Here is a 16,533-nt window from a genome sequence, read left to right as displayed (position 1 = left end):
ACTCTTCTGATCTAGCATTCATTTTCTTGCTTTGAGACCCTATCCTTTAAATGCCACCTCCTCCTTGCAGTTTCCCAGGCTTCCCTCTACTCCATAACAACATTCCTTCTTAAACTTCATTCAACTCTGTAATTCAAAGTACTTTAAAGATCTATAGTTTCTTCAAAGTATATACTAGTATATACTTCATGTTTATTCTACTCAAATGTATATAATCCTTAATCAATGCAGATAACAATCCCTCTGTGCTTTAGTAGTTTTTATGAATTCTAACTGAAAAAAAAAAATCACCCAATGAGGTTCCACAAATTTAATGAGCCTCAAATGAGCCTCAAATCTATCACCTCAACTGATGTATACATGGTCCATCACTAGTCCATATTTAAAATTTTTCCAACTTAGGCTTTCCATCTACTAACATTCTGCAGCCACAGCCACTGAAAATCTCAAGTCACCCCATAACTCTGTGAGGAAACAGAATAAGGCTTTGAGGGAAAAAACCTTATCTAAAATTTGGCTTTCCTCCAACACTGATGTTGAAAGAATGAATGAAGGTGATTATGTTACAAAATCCCCATTAAACTCTATTGACAATGGTAAAGTCATCCACTATTTTAATCGGTCGTGTAACTGAGGAAAAATATCAGGATTTCAGTGACTTTTTAGGGTACTCAAGCTGGATGATCACTTCCAAAAGTCAATAAAGATCTTCTCAGAGTATCAAATGCTTTTGTAAAAATCAATGTATATAATTTATGTGGTTTGGTTGTGATTTTCTGTATTCAGGGAGAGACTGTGTTTGCCATTTGTAGCACCTGGAGGAGACCTGAAGAGATTTCCAGACAACAAAACTTTAGAATATGATTTAAAATCCTAGGTCTAACACTGACTCATTGTCTCACATCACATCTCTAGAAGACCACAGATACTCTGCTTATTTTCAAGTAATTAACAATTTTCCCTGGATGTAAAACTGATCCTGGTTCAGTCCACATTTCCCTTCCACTGATCACTAAAGACTATGCTAGGAAGAAACACTATCTGAAGTGAATTCATTAAAAGCACTCTCAACAAAAATTTCCATTGCAACCTTACAAAAAGAAAAGGAAAGAAGAAGGAAGGAACAACAGAACAAGAAGATGCAGTTTGTCGTTATCTTTGCCTAGTCTTCCATCTAGGGCCAGCAGAATCTGGAAACTTGAAGAAAAGCCACATCGAGACACAGCATAGATTAAGTGCTTTACTTGGAGTCAGGAAGGTTTAAATCCCACTGCTAACACTTACTAGATACAGCGGGAGGTGTTGTTTAAACTCTTCAAAACCTCATTGCTACCTCTGTAACCTAGGGAAAACCACACCTGAAAGAATCTACCTTGTAAGACTGTTATAAGGCAAAAATGAAATCATACAAGAGTCTGAAAAACTTAAATCATGAAATGATCATTAATAAAAGATCCCTTTTTTTCTATCACGTACTAAAAAGTCATTGTGAAGTGGGTTTGTTCACCTTTCTGAAAGGGTAACCTAAGAAACATCTCTCTGGGGGGCAGCTAGGTGGCACAGTGGATAGAGTACTGGCCTGGGAGTCAGGAGGACCTGAGTTAAAGTCCAGCCTCAGACATATAATACTCACTAGCTGTGTGACCCTGGGCAAGTCACTTAACCCCAGCTGACTCACCAAAAAAAAAAAAGAAACATCTCTCTAAATGAACAGTTGGACCTTGGGCTCCCCTCTGCCCAGGTACTCTATTCTACAAAGTTCTCCAAAACAACTTCCAAAAGAAGCCTACCTCGGCTTGACAGAGTGCATGAAGACCTTGCAATACTAAGGCTGCAGGAGTAGCTTGATCAGGCTTTGTGCATTCATTCAACACCTGGGAAATGGCTGCCAACATATCTGCCCCATGCTGATACGGTCTATTGAAAAATCATGGGGGGAAAAAAGAGAAAAGGAAAATCAATCAGTGTTAATACTCACAGGCCCTCTGCATGTAACGACAAGCATTAATGCTGCAAAGACTGCTTCATCACATCTGTGCTTAATCCACTTTGCCTTTCCCAAAAATTGGCACAGACTCCTCTTCTATTAACATCTTACCTGCTTCCATCCTAATTTTTCACACTGATTTTGGCTGTGAAAATATTTTACAAAAAAGAAAAGGCAATTTTAGACTCCAGTTAACTCAGACAAAAGTCTAGGATGAGAGAGGAAGATGGAACCAGAGTAGGTAAAGCTATGCCTTTTTTACCTTGGGTTATACTTTTTCAATTATGGCCAACTTCCTGGTTAGGGGGGTAGTAAAGCATCTAGGGGAAGACAAAATAGTCATGGGATCTTACAGCATACACCACTGCCAGGTCCCACTTCTGTCTTACAGGAATTTGAAAACATTCATGATGGCAGACTATTAAATTCTAGAACTATAATTAGTTTTAAATAGTATCTAATTTATTCTTCCCCCCTACACACATATTTTTAACAGCACAGGAAAGAAAATAAGCTGTTGAAAAATGGAATGTCACTAAGTGTAATTTTGTTATGGGAGGGAAGGGGGAAGGAATGTCAACCACTCTTACTTTATTTAGTTATGGAGAAGAGAAGTCATCTCCCTGATTCCTCCATGTCTAGTTTTTAAAAGCACAGAATATCAGTAACAATTTCAGGCCATTTTCTTTTTAGTTATCAGCGACAAACAATTTCTTCCCTGATAAAATCCCTATAATTACAGATAATTGAATAATAAGACATTAAGGTAAAGTGAGTAAAATAATTTGTGACTACAGTCTAGTACATCAGTTTCAAGGCTCTGAATTTAGGAAAAATAAGGATGATCATGTTTTGCATTTTGTGTTCTGCAAACAACATTTGTATGCAGAAAAATTATCTAAGAGTTGTAAAAAAAATATTAACTGAGTCTTACAGTTAGCCACAGAAACAAACAAAAAAAGGTCAGGTTCAATTTACAAAGTGAAAGTAACCTCCTTAGATTTTCTTGCAAGTACCTAAACAATTCCTCCTCCTCCTCAGACAATACCAAAATACTGTTAAGTATGCTGGCAGATGTGATTGCAAAATCACTGTCAATGATCTTTAAAAGATCGAAGACAATAAACAGTAGGATTAAAGAAAGACAACTGTCCCCAGTTTTCAAAAGAGAAAAGAATTCAGTCAACAAATCATGGTCACTTAGCTTGATTGATTTCTGGCAAAATTCTAGGACTCATTTTGGCAGGGGTATAGTTAGTATCTAGAAAAGAAAGTAATGATCAAAAATTATTATGGATTCACAATGAATCATGCCAGAATCTATTTTTTTAATATGGTTACAGTATCGAGGGAATACTAGAAATTTTGTTTACCAAAATTTTAGCAAAGCTTTGGACAAAGTGTCATGTTATTTTTTGAGATAAGATCAATAAATGTAGGGTTAGATAATAGTAAAAATTAGGTATATTTGGAACTGGTTGAACGGGTGAACCCAAAAATGCAGTCATGAATGGTTCTGTTAGTGTGGAAGGAGGTCTCTAGTGGAATTTCCGGATATGTTTGTTTGGCTATATATTGCTTACAGCACAGACGGCAAGAGAGGTGACATGCCATTTTGGGAAGAAAGCTGAACTTGGAGTAGAGAGAAATACGGGGTTCAAATCAAACTTGGAAATGTATTAGTTCTGTGACCACAGGCAAGCCACTTAACATGAGCTCATTTGTTTATTTGCAAAATGGAGATAATATCTCTGATAACTACTTTGTCAGGGTTTGTTGAAAGGATTAAATGAAATAATTTCCATAAAGTACTTTGCAAATGGTAAAGTACTAGATAAATATCAGTAGGTTAGGTGGTTTTATTGTTTTTGTTTTTGGCCCTGGGAAGGAGAGAGGGAGACAGAGAGAGGGTGGGTGCTAAGACCCTCTACCTAATTTCAGTAGGTTAGGGCTCTCCCCAATAAGGAAACTCCTTCCACCAATAGAGATCAGCAACTTTTCTGAGAATATTATTTCTCTTGGAGAGTTACCTGGGGCATTGAGAAGTAACTTGCCAATGGTCAGGATATGTCAGAGGCAGGACTGGAGATCAGGTCATCTTGACTACAAGGTCAGCTCTTTAGCCACTCTAATACACTGTCCCTTATTTTAATTACTACGAATACATGCTTATCCAATGTGCAGATGATACCAGGCCTCGAGGAGTAGCTAACAAATGGATGGCAGAGTTGGGATGGAAAAAGATCTTGCCTGTGGTCAGATCATACTTGGAGTAGTACTATGCTTAGTTCTGGGTGCCATATTTTAGGAAGGATATTAATAAACTGGATAGTGTTCAGACAAAGGTAACCAGCATGGTGAACAATCTCAAGATCATGCTATAAAAGGACTGGCTAAACGAAGTAAGAGATTATATTGTAGATAACATATAATAATAATAATACATAACATATGATATAGATGACATGATGTATAAATATAATATATTTAATCTATAAATGGGAAGATTTAGGAGACATGTGATAGTTGGCTTAAGCTGTTGGAACTACTGTCATGGAGAAGTATGAAGTTTATTCTTCTTGAAGTAGGAAAAAAAAGAGGAACAGAAATAGGAGGCAGATTTAGGTTCAATATGAGGCTAAACATCCTAATAATTAGATATATGAGCACAATAGGCACCTGAGGAAATAGTGGGCTGCCTCTCCACCCCACCCCTCAGAAGTCTTTAAACACAGGTCACTTGACAGATGTTGTCCAGGGGATGTTGTGTTGTATTAAATCACAGGTTCTTGTAATCCTTTGGGAGTCAGGTAAAGCCTACGGACCCCTTTGGAGAGTAACTTTTTAAATGCATAAAATGAAATATATAGGATTCCAAAGGAAACCAATTATATTGAAATACAGTTCTCAAAGTATGTTTTAAAGTTCATAAAACCGAGGTTAAGAACCTCTGGACTAAGTGACCTCTGTCCACGATTCTAGAATTCCTAGCACCAAGAACCTAAAATCCAAACTCTACATGTTTGTATAAGTATACATACTTGTATGGACACTGCATATTACCTTTGTCTACATATATCCCTGATGGAGGCTGCTTTGGCAATCAGTTTCTCCCACTGGATCTCTTTGCCCACAGATAAAGATGGTACATCTGACAATGCCATGAACCGCTGTAGTTCAGGGTACACACGATCCTAGAAGAATTAAATTTAGTAGAAAGAGTTATTTTCCAAATCAGATTACAATTATTATAATAAAACTTTATGCTGCTATAAAATGCCTAACCTTCATGAGACTTTGCCCAAAACTTGGCTAAAATTTTGGTAAATGAAATTTCTAGCATTGCCTCAATAGTGTAACCATATATTAAATACATGTATATATATATGTGTGTGTATATATATATATATGTTTATATTTGGCATGATTCTTTATGAAGCCATAACAACTTTTTGATCATTGCTTCCTTCATCTCTTCTCACTTCTCAATCCCTTGGGTACAAGATTCTGACCTCATTGCTCAAAAGAGGTAACTCTCCCCAAAATTACTCTTAATTGCTACCTTGATGGCCTTTTTTGTAAGCCTTGCCCTCCTTGACCTTCCTGCAGTATTTGATGCTGTGACTCCTCTCTCCTGGATACTCTCTCTTCTCTGGGACTTCACAACCCTATTCTGTCCTGGTTCTTGTCCCAATTGTCTAATTGATTTTTCTAAGTTTCCTTTGCCAGAGCATAGTAGAATGTATGCCCCCTGAGAGCAGAAACTGTTCTGTTTTTGTCTCTACATTCCCAAATCCTAGGACAGTGCCCGGCACAATCAAGAAGTTTAATATTTTTTTAATGTAAGATGAATTATAGCTTACATTGACAAAACATTCCACTTCTGAAACAAAAGACTTTCACAACAGTTATTCTGGAGCTCACCTGTTTCTCCCACAAAGATGTCATTAGGCGTAAAGTGACAGCTCTAAGTTTGGGAGTGTTTCCCAGGACCTGGATTACTCGCAGTATTTGGGCAACACAAACCTGTAAAATATGGCAGCAGTTTAAGGGACTGTTCTCAGACTGATTACTTTAAAGTAACCACCACACAATAAAGGACTTTAAGGTTTGCAAGGTGCTTTATAAATATTATATTCTTCTAAAATGCCAGATGTTATTATTTTATAATTATGAATGATAATATAATTTAATAGATATTTTGTATTACATGTTTTATTATGTATTTTGGTATTATAATATTATGTAAATATATAATATTATCTCAGTTGATAGAGCACTGGGCCTGGAATCAGAAAGACCTGAGTTCAAATTCAACCTCAGGCACTCACCAGCTATGTGACCCTAGCTGTGTCACTTACTCTATGTTTGCTTTAATTCACTAGAGAAGGATGTACTCCACTATCTTTGCCAAGAAAACCCCACATTGGGGAGGGACATTGGAGGGGAGCGGCGCGGAGTCAGGCATGAATGAAACAAAACACTCATCATTTCTTTATTACACCCCAGATTTGTCATTTTTATAATTTTCTAGATGAAGAAACTAAGGCAGAGTAGAGGTTAAGTGACTTGTCCAAGGTCACACAGCTAGTAAGTGTCTGAGGCCGAATTTGAACTCAGATCTTCCTGATTCCAAGTTCAGTACTATATCCACAGTGCTACCTAGCTGCTTTAAGAATGTAATTAAATGAAGACTGCAGCCCATAGACCTCTGAATATCTGTGTAAGGGGTAGGTGAATGCAAGGAAACCAACCATCAGGTTTGATGGAATAGAGATTAATCTCAAGCTTTGCCACGACAAATGTAAACACAAGACGATTCTGCGGTCTGGAATTTGAAGGTTATCGTGAGTATTCCTACAAAAAGTATTTGTAAGTTATTTATGGCACTTAAAGAATAGCACAATGGAAAGAGCACTGGATTTAGAGGGCGCAAACCTGAGTTTTAAATTCTCACTCTGCCCCTTATTAGCTGCACAGCCTTAGTCATGTTATTTCACCAATCTGTGCCTCGATCTCCTCAACTAGAAAATGGAAGGGCTGAACTACAGGATCTGTGCTACTTTTCATCTCTAATTCCCACGAACCATCGGCCACCTGTACAATCACAGGAGCGGAGATTTAGAGCTGAAAGGGAAGTGAGAAACCATCAAGGCCAACTCCCTCATTTTATAGAGGAGGAAAATGAGGCTGAGAAGAGGCTCAGTGATTTGCCCAGGGTCACAAAACTAGTAAGTATATGAGGCAGGACATGAACTCAGCTCTGGCTCTTCCTGCCTCCAAGCCCAGCACTCTATTCACTCTGCTACCCAGATACTTCTAAACCATCCTAACCTAACAAGACAAACAATGCTTTGTACTCTGAAGAATTTGTAAGATTTGTTCATGATACAAAATTGGTTTCAAAATGTTGTTTCCTTTATTAAAAACAAAATTCCCAAAACAGTGAAAGATTTTTTAGAAAAGGTAATTCTATTAATATACTAACCTTATGTACACCCAAAGTAGGTAGAGTATATAAAATATCAACGTATGAAGGAGGTTCCAGTGGTCTTCCAAGCTTGAACATCAAAACAGGGACTAGATTTGGTACCTAGAACAAATATAAAGGGTATTTTAACTATGCAATTTACTTAGATAATAATAGTACAAATGTCATTTTTCTTATCCCCAATAATTGCAAGATAAAAATTAAATAATAAATTTCTATGTAAAATGCTCATAATATCAGTGTTGGCAAGTAATAAAACAGCACAATTAAATAACTTACTGCTAATGATTGCCTCATAACTCCCTTCCTCCTCTCTCCTTTTCTCTTCCAGTTGAAAAGCACTTATTGAGCAATTATCCACCTAATGACACTCCAAGCTAATAAGAAAGGATTAATTCCAAAAGCCCTCAAGAAACTTACAATCTTATCACAGAACAAGTCTATGAATGAAATGGGCAGCTGGGAGGTTCAATGGATAGAGCTGAACCTTAAGTCAGAAAGACTCATCTTCCTGAGTTCAAATCTGATCTTACACTCTTTCTAGCTATCTGACCCTGAACACGTCACTTAATTCTGTGTGTCTCAGTTTCCTCATCTGTAAGATGCACTGGAGAAGGATACAGCAAACCACTCCAATATCTTTGCCAAGAAAACCCCAAAAGGGATCACAAAGAGTGGGAAATGACTGAACAACTAGTATAATCAATCAATAAGGGACTACTGTGTACTAGGCACTATCCTAGACCCTAGGCATACAAGTACGAAGAATAATACAATTCCTACTCACAAGGAGCTTACATTCTAATGGGGAGACAAGTACATAAAAAAATTAACAAGTACTTAGCATAAATACAGAGAACATGAATATAGAACGAATAAATACACAAAAATCTATTTTGTGTATTAACATGGAAGAGTTACCTTCAAGATGCTATGGGAGGGGGGCAGCTAGGTGGCACAGTGGCCCTGAAGTCAGGAGGGCCTGAGTTCAAATCCGGTCTCAGACACATAACACTAGCTGTATGACTCTGGGCAAGTCACTTAACCCCAATTGACTTACCAAAAAAAAAGATACTATAGGAGGGAAAGCACTATCACTTGGGAAAGTAGGAAAAGCTTCATGTAGAAGATGGTATCTAATCTACACCTTAAAGGAAGAGAACTCTATAAAGCAGAGATTTATACATTCCAGGCAGTAATGCCCACCTCCATAAAATCTGGAGGTTGAACTGAATGATCCATAAGGTTCCTTCCAGCCCCAACACCTTATAGGTCTATTAATTAGAAGGCAATATAGCATATAATAAACTACTAAATTGTGTGGTACAAACAGTAAGATAGCCAATTCAGAAAAAGAAGTGATTAAGCACCTCTTTCTTTCCCTCCCCGAACACATAACACTTAAACATTAGAAAAGTAAAACCAAATAATGTTTTCGCGATATTTTTATAGATATTCCATTTTGCAAGCATTGATTGGATGAGTATGTTTTTGCCTACTTGTTAAATTTTTTTTTATTTTTATTGTTATTACTCTCTGCATTTGTCTGTCTTAGAAATCCATACTCCTGGCAAGCATAGCAAATATTTGATTCATTCCTTCCTAAGGGCCAAACAGAATACTAAACACTGAGCATTCACTCAGTAAGCATTTCTTAATGATGAGGATACATCATAGAAGAATTTGATGTCATGCATTTAATGGCTACAACCTTACAAAGTACAAATTTGGGGAGGATTTATGTTTTTTCCACATCCAGTAGAGTGATTATTGGAATAGAACTTCGACCACCTTCACTTTCAGCAATTAAAGTGAGACAAATTTTTTGTGTTGGAGTCTCAATCCCCATTTTAATTAAAACCAAAGGTTAACATAGATTGCCTTCCCCTGTGTCTCAATGAATTATCCCTTCTGGAAAGAGCTTTACCAAGATACTCTGACAGACTCTTAATTCTAGAAAGGAAGTTTGGGAAATTTACTAGCATCTTATAAAACAATATATTCCGACTTGTGGCCTTTAAGCAAATATTTTAATTATACTTTGGGGAGTGAAACGACAGCTATCTTTCCTTAATGTGCTCATCTGAGAATATGGCTGGTGTTTCCCTTCTTTTGACTAGGTTTTGTTGGTTTTTCTGTGCGTGCGTGGGTGTGTGTGTGTGTCTGCCTGTCGGGGGGGGGGGGGGGGGTTGGTAACATGGAGGCCGGGGAGACAGATCTGGGATACACATATATACATACATACACAAATAACTATATTCATAACCACCAAATCATCAATCCTACTACTAAATATATGCCCCTCAAATATGTTAATTGACACAAGGGGCACTAAAATATATTTATACATTTTAATTCTATATTTTAAAAATTCGCGATGGGACTCTGTAATAGCAAAACAAAAACAAACTAGAAACAAAGCAAATGCCTATTTATTGCAAGACTACTGTGAAGATTATAGGAAAGGAATTTCATGAAATGTGGTTATTCCAAAAGAACTGATAAATGTGTGGAATTCAGAGAAATAGAGATTGTATGAAATGACAGAGAGTGAAGAAAGTAGAACCAAGGTAATGACAACTATTTTTTCTTTGTTATAAAGGGAAATAATGTTAAAAATTAATTAAAATTTTATTTTCTTTAAAAGAAAGCACATTCCCAGATCCACAATTTCCTTCACTATTAAGTAAGAAAATAACTAGAAAAAAATGTCATGAATATTTTAAATTCATGAATGCTTTCTTACAGCCTCATATTACGTAAACAGATAGGATGCATCTTGTGTGGGGCGGTGGGGAGGGGGTGGAAGAGATATGTGTAGTGGTGACAAAGGCAACACTGTGGGCCTGCGAAAAAGCTATGGAAAATGGAAAGGAGAAAGTACCATCTGGCCTATACTAGTATTCACAGGGGCTAGCAGCAGGATACCTGGTAATACATTTCTTTCCAAAAAGACATCTCCCTAGCATCCTCCTAACTCTTCCCATAAAAACTTTTTACACTTCATCTGGATGAAATGTTCTTGGGGTAAAGGCATCAGGGGATATGGTAGGTATATACAGCACGGCCAGAAAAAAAATAACCCACAGAGTAATAAATGGCTAACAAGGGTACCTACCTCCAGTAAAATATTTACTTGCAGGAAAAAAAAAAGAAAAAACAATTGCAGGTTTCTCCCAAACCAGTCAGTGATCTGAGTAATTACTGTTTTAATACAGAGCTAACTTGGTTGAGTGTCCTTTGTATGACACCCAAGTGAGTTGGAGTCTGAGGGAGAAGCACTGAATTCTAATCCCATCCCTGCTGTTTACTAAGTTGTGAAACTTAGCAAGTCCTTGCCTATCTTTTGGGCTCAGCTTCCTCATTAGAAAAATGAAAAAAATTGACTTGATCTTTATGTCCCTTTCAACAATAAATCCAAGATCCCAAAACCACACACAAACACACACACACACACACACACACACACACACACACCCCTCTCTCATTTGTTACTAATTAAATGACAATAAAATACAGCCTCATTAAGAGAGCAATAAACAAACCTGGTCAGATAATTCTATTAACACATAGACATACTCAAAGAGTTGAGAGGAAATATTAAAGCAAGTTTCCAAAGGTTTTCTTCAACATCTGATTATATTCCATTTTGAAATATAGTAAAATCTCAACTATCCCAAGTACTTAGTACAGTACTTGGCATATAGCAGGCAATAACAGCTGACTACCTGATTAGTCGGAATGCAATTAACCAAAAGAGCTAATTAATTCAATTTTTTTCCCTGTACTTGGCTTTTAGGAGAATTAAATAATTTATGAAGAGAGGGGAAGGGAGAGGAGAGGTGAGAAGAAAGGGTAGAGAGTGAGGGATCTTTTTTTCTTATTATGATACACTTTGTTTTTATATCATTTTTATTTCTGAAAACATTCCTCCTCTCTCCCTTCCCTAGCAAGGCATCTTTTGGAACAAACATTAAAAAAGAAAGAAGAAGAAAGAGTTCAGCAAAACCAATCACACCAATTGTGTCTAATTGTAAATGTAATATTTCATACCCATATTTATTCTAGTAATATGCAAAGAAAAGAGGCAGATGTATTTTCTCCTCTCCTCTCTGGGGACAAGCTCAGTCATTATCAGGGATTTGTTTTGCAAATATAACAACTTCAAGGGTAGGTACTAATGTCAGTAAAAGACAGTCTAATTACTCTTGCTTATTGGAGTCTAATATCCCACTGAATGGCATGTCCATGATCACACAAATATTAAGTGTTTGAGAATGGATTCGAGTTCAGGTCTCCTCACTCCAAATTTTGTATACTATCTACTACTCCACAAGGATTTCTAAGATGCCTCAGATTTAAAATTCTATAAGACTATGCTTGTCAACAGAGCATGTAAATCCTAGCCCTCAGACTTTGTTAAAAGAAGCTATTTCAGTAAGATTCCCGTGGAAGGAGCATCTCCACATAAGCAATGCTAGTTTTTCCTCAAGAGATAAGGACCAGATTTCACTGACATTAGAAATACCAGGGTGAGGTAACTCTCTCTACAACTGCAGGTCAGGACCTTCTCTGCAGTTCACAGTGTTAGAGATCTTACAGTTGTCTAGAGGCCAATTGATTTTCCCAGGTCACACAGAAGCATGTGGAACTTGAACCCAGATCTTCTTGGCTTTAAGGCTGGCTCTCTATCCACTAAGGCAACTAAACCTCTCCAATGAAACAATTCTCAAGATTTAATTGGCTCAAAGACAACAGGGTGGTTGTGGTAATTTCCTGAAGTTAAAAAAAGCCAAGCCTCTCAAAGTCACCTACTCCTCTTTCAGTCTTCTGGCTAGGAGATAGACCATCATGGGAAACACAAAAGCAAGGAAACTGCACCCAAACAGATCAATTCTGTATCCCTGCCTGCTATGGCAAAGTAAACCTCTTTTTATTACCTGTCAGGATGTTCTATGAGTGTTCCAGTCTTGAACCTAAGTTAGCAGAAGAGTAAGAGTGAAGCCTGGCCTATTACACCTAGAGATCTCATCAACATGGCACTCCCAATCATAACCATCCATTTCTCCTTATCATATGAAATTTTTGTCAAATTCCATCCACAAATCCTCCACAAAATGCAAGAGAACTTCCTCTGGGTCATTTAATACTTTGTACACATCAGTGTAACATTCAGGCTACTCATCAGGTTTGGTTGGTTTTTTTTTTCTATTTTTTAAAATTAGAAATGCAAATATAAACATGAGTATTTCAATACGAAAAGAAAAAGATACTGAATATAAAATAGTGAGCCACCATTACATACCAATTGTTGTGTGTGTCTGTAAATTTAATACAACAGTACCCAAAATGCCCTGTGTGTCTCTGTCTCCTACTGAACTTTCTTCTGATATTTTCTGTGTATTTTTAAAATTGTTTCATTGGTGCTTCTTTCTTCTGTATTACTGTCACTACCATGAGTGTGCTAGTATAATGTGCTCATAGTGGTTCACAAAAACCAACTGTTAAATTTTCAGTCTGAGTAGTCCACCATTAGAAGTCAGCAAGCACTACAAATGAGGGCTTGATTTATTTTTAATAATTATTGTCTAGATTGAAGAAAGTGAGGAGAAAATGTTAATAACATAGGTTGAACCTAAAAGGGTACTGTTTCAGAAAACTGGATATTAATATTTACCAGCACATCCTTGATCACTGCCTACCCACAATTCCCCTTTCAAAAAAAAAAAAAAAAGGAAAAAACAAGCCCTTCCTTGCTAAGGTTATACATTAGATTTGCTTCATTCTTCACCCGTGTTCCATCACCTACAAGGAGGTGGGAAGCATGCTTTCTCATGGTCACAATTACGGCACCGATCAGAGTTCTTAAGTCTTTCAAAGTTATTTTCCTTTATAATGTTGTAGTCAATGGATAAACTTTTCCTAATTCCACTCTCTTCACTGAATCAGTTTGTACAATTCTTTCTAGGTTTCTCTGAAACCACCTCTTTTGTCATTTATTATAGTGTAAAAATATTTCATTTTATTCATACACTACAATCTGTTCAACCATTCCTCAACTGATGGGCACCCTTTTTTTTTTCAATTCTTTGCTACAAAAGTGTTATAATAAATATCTTTGGACATATAGGCCTCAATACTTACCCAGTAACATATATCTGTGATGATATCTTTTATGCCACTTATTTCATGCATTTGTGTTGCCATTGGTAATACACTAAAGCAATGGAAAGACACATGGTGGGCATGAACACATTACCAAGGATGACTTACATGAAATAAGTAGTATCAAAGGTATCACCCAAAGACACATATTACTGGAATAAATAATATAAGACAAAAGGGGCTGTGCTGTTCATTGAATGGCAGCCATATGGAATCAAGAGGAGAATATCAGTATTAAAAGATATGCGGTAGGCTTTGGGTACAGGAAACAGCTTGAGCTCATTAAAAGTGATGTATAATTTCCCAAATGGAATCTAGTTCACTCTCCTCCTCTTATTAAATTCCGGGTCCAACTCAATGACTATGTGCAGTGTCTGTCCAAGACACATGTATTAACAAATTATTACAACGGACATTGCATCCGAATACATGTGATAATATGGAAAATATGCATTCTTCATAAAACTGGTTTGTCTTGGGTGGATTACTAGCCCAATCTCTACTGAGCAGTCAAAAATATCATTGTGAAACAACTTATGAGCACATAAGTTGATTAACCAGATGTTTATGCCATATCTATGTCTGCCCATAATTTTATACATCATTCAAGGGGAAAAAACTTTGACCAGAAGTTAAGTGACCTGGGTTCTAGTCCCAGCTCTGCAAGCAATCAAGCAAACCACTGATCCTCTCTGAACCATAACACTCTTCATAAAACGAGGGACTTAGACTAGATGATCTCTAAACATATCCTTCAGGTCTCATCCTCTAGCTCTGTTTTCCCAAAGATAAAGAAGTACTGACACATTCTTCACAGTTCTCAGTTGCTTTACAGAGGAACTGGACATGATGACCTTTAAGATCTCTTCCAGTTCTCTTTTGTTGGGGGTGCTGGGGACAGGGGACGGGGAGAGAGAAGAGGTCTCTGTCTGTGATTTTATTATGGGAAATATCCAGTGGGCAAACTTCCTCTACTAATTCAGACTGGAAACTACTCTGTAACTTTTAAATTTAGAGACAAACATATAAACGACAACCCCAAAATGTAAAGGTTTGTTTTTTCATTATTAACTGCTCAACTAGAAACAGAACAATAAAGGAATTTATTATATTACCTATGACAGGATTTAAAAACAATGAATATTTAAAGAATATCTATTATGTGTGAGACATTTGTTCCACAAAACCAACATCCCCATCCTAAAGGATGCTAAGCTATCAAAATCCTAAAATATGTGTATTGGTTAATTTCTGTTACAGGAAATACTGTGACACCAGAGATCCAAAACTAATGTCAGCATGCCTCGAATAATAGCTAATTTGTTTCCAGCAATGTTCAATACAGCAAAATTAAAAATACAACTAATACGAGTCCCTCTTTTTAAATCACTGCAATAAGTCCAACAGAGCTTTCAGACTGATCTTAGTATTCAGAATCCTATTCACATAACATAGGAATATATTCTCCTGTTTGACTTATTATATTCAATCATGGGGACTAACCACTTCCAGGCAAAAGAGGAAAAATCAGGTCAAGAGTTAAGCTCCTTTAAGGACCCATATTTCTCCAGCTCTCAAAATAGATTTCCGTTAGCAGAACATGGCATACACATGGTTCAATTGAGATATGCCTGGAGAGGAAGGCGGCATCTAGTTATCATTCATGCTGAAAGGCATAAATATTTAAACTAAAGTGTTATAAAAAAATTGTTTCATTTGTACAACAGAGAGCAGCTAAAATATACTTCTGGCTGCTCATTACTGAGAACTTTATTATGCTTTCAATCCTGGCCCACTTTACAGAAGAAACCAATGCTCAATACAGCCTAATTTGATGGGCAAATAATGGCAAGACTGGTCCAGGTACTTATAGATGCTAAATGTTTGGGTAAATCTTACACTGGCTTTTGAACAGTCTCAAAAAGCAGACATGAAGATTCATTAGCTCTTAGCACATAGGAACCAGCTCAGAAGGCAGCCAAGTGAGTTGCCTAGCAACAGTGCATTTTGCATCTCTCCTTATCCCCAAAGATGCAGCAGCAGCAGCTAGGTCAAGCCTCTCATTAGCAACCTGACAAAGGGTTTCTTGCTCTCATTTTATAAAATTATTTGTATTTTTAAATGAAGCTCAAGAATCTAGGTATGATTAACAACAATTACTATCATTGCTCCATTCCCTCCTCCTCTCAAGACCCACTTCAGTAAATAAGTTTTAATGCATATATCAAACTGTTTACCTGTAACAAAAGCAGCTCCTGCCAAACCCAGCAGGATTTATATGCCTATTCACATTTCTCTAACTGTTTTGTGTCGTTTCGGGTATATAATAATGGACCTACGGGATGGGGGGGGAGATGCTGGAATAAAATGACAATAAGAAAAAAAATCAGTTTTATCAAAAAACAAACCCACAAATATGAATTTAAATCTTTCCAGAATTTTTTTTCCAAATTAGTTGTTATACGATGACTATTCCCTCTCCTCCTCCAATCAAAAAAAAAAAGGGGGGGAGTAACAGAAGAGACTCATAGTCAAAATACAGACAGACACTAGAGAGCTAATAGACTGCAGCCAAATAGGTTTGCAGTTTATAATGAAAGTAATCTATTGGCAAGGAAATTCAGTTCCCAATTTAATAACCATGTTACAGAGCTGCACCTCAGATCAATATCAATTCATTCACCTCCATAAAGATTCCTTCAAGTATGTACTCTGTGAAAAGCCTGCATTCTGTTAGATATAAAGTATTTAATATGATAATCCCCCTAACCTAATCCCAAACACTCTTAAAAGATACAAGCAAAAGTTAAAAAGAAAAATAGTTGTAATTTCGTACCATAAAAGTGTTTAAAATCAGGATTGACCCTACCCTTGTGTCTGGAGGGAGGGA

General features: G+C 36.8%; 1 protein-coding gene across 3 annotated transcripts in view; it reads right to left on the bottom strand.

The window, feature by feature from the left end:
• Nucleotides 1-16,533, bottom strand: part of FOCAD (focadhesin) — a 351,817-nt gene that overhangs the window by 189,548 nt on the left and 145,736 nt on the right. For all 3 annotated transcript variants that reach the window (XM_027859022.1, XM_027859023.1, XM_027859024.1), the window contains exons 12-15: nt 7,476-7,580; nt 5,912-6,013; nt 5,051-5,181; nt 1,791-1,917 (exon numbers count right to left, since the gene is read on the bottom strand). In XM_027859022.1, the coding sequence (XP_027714823.1) occupies nt 1,791-1,917; nt 5,051-5,181; nt 5,912-6,013; nt 7,476-7,580 (465 nt within the window). The remainder of the gene's footprint in view (nt 1-1,790; nt 1,918-5,050; nt 5,182-5,911; nt 6,014-7,475; nt 7,581-16,533) is intronic.

The sequence above is a fragment of the Vombatus ursinus genome, unplaced genomic scaffold (assembly GCF_900497805.2).
Source record: "Vombatus ursinus unplaced genomic scaffold, bare-nosed wombat genome assembly UNPS02014158.1, whole genome shotgun sequence".
Lineage (NCBI taxonomy): Eukaryota > Metazoa > Chordata > Mammalia > Diprotodontia > Vombatidae > Vombatus > Vombatus ursinus.
The sequence above is the reverse complement of the archived record's forward strand: the minus strand, read 5'-3'. Positions and strand labels throughout refer to the sequence as shown.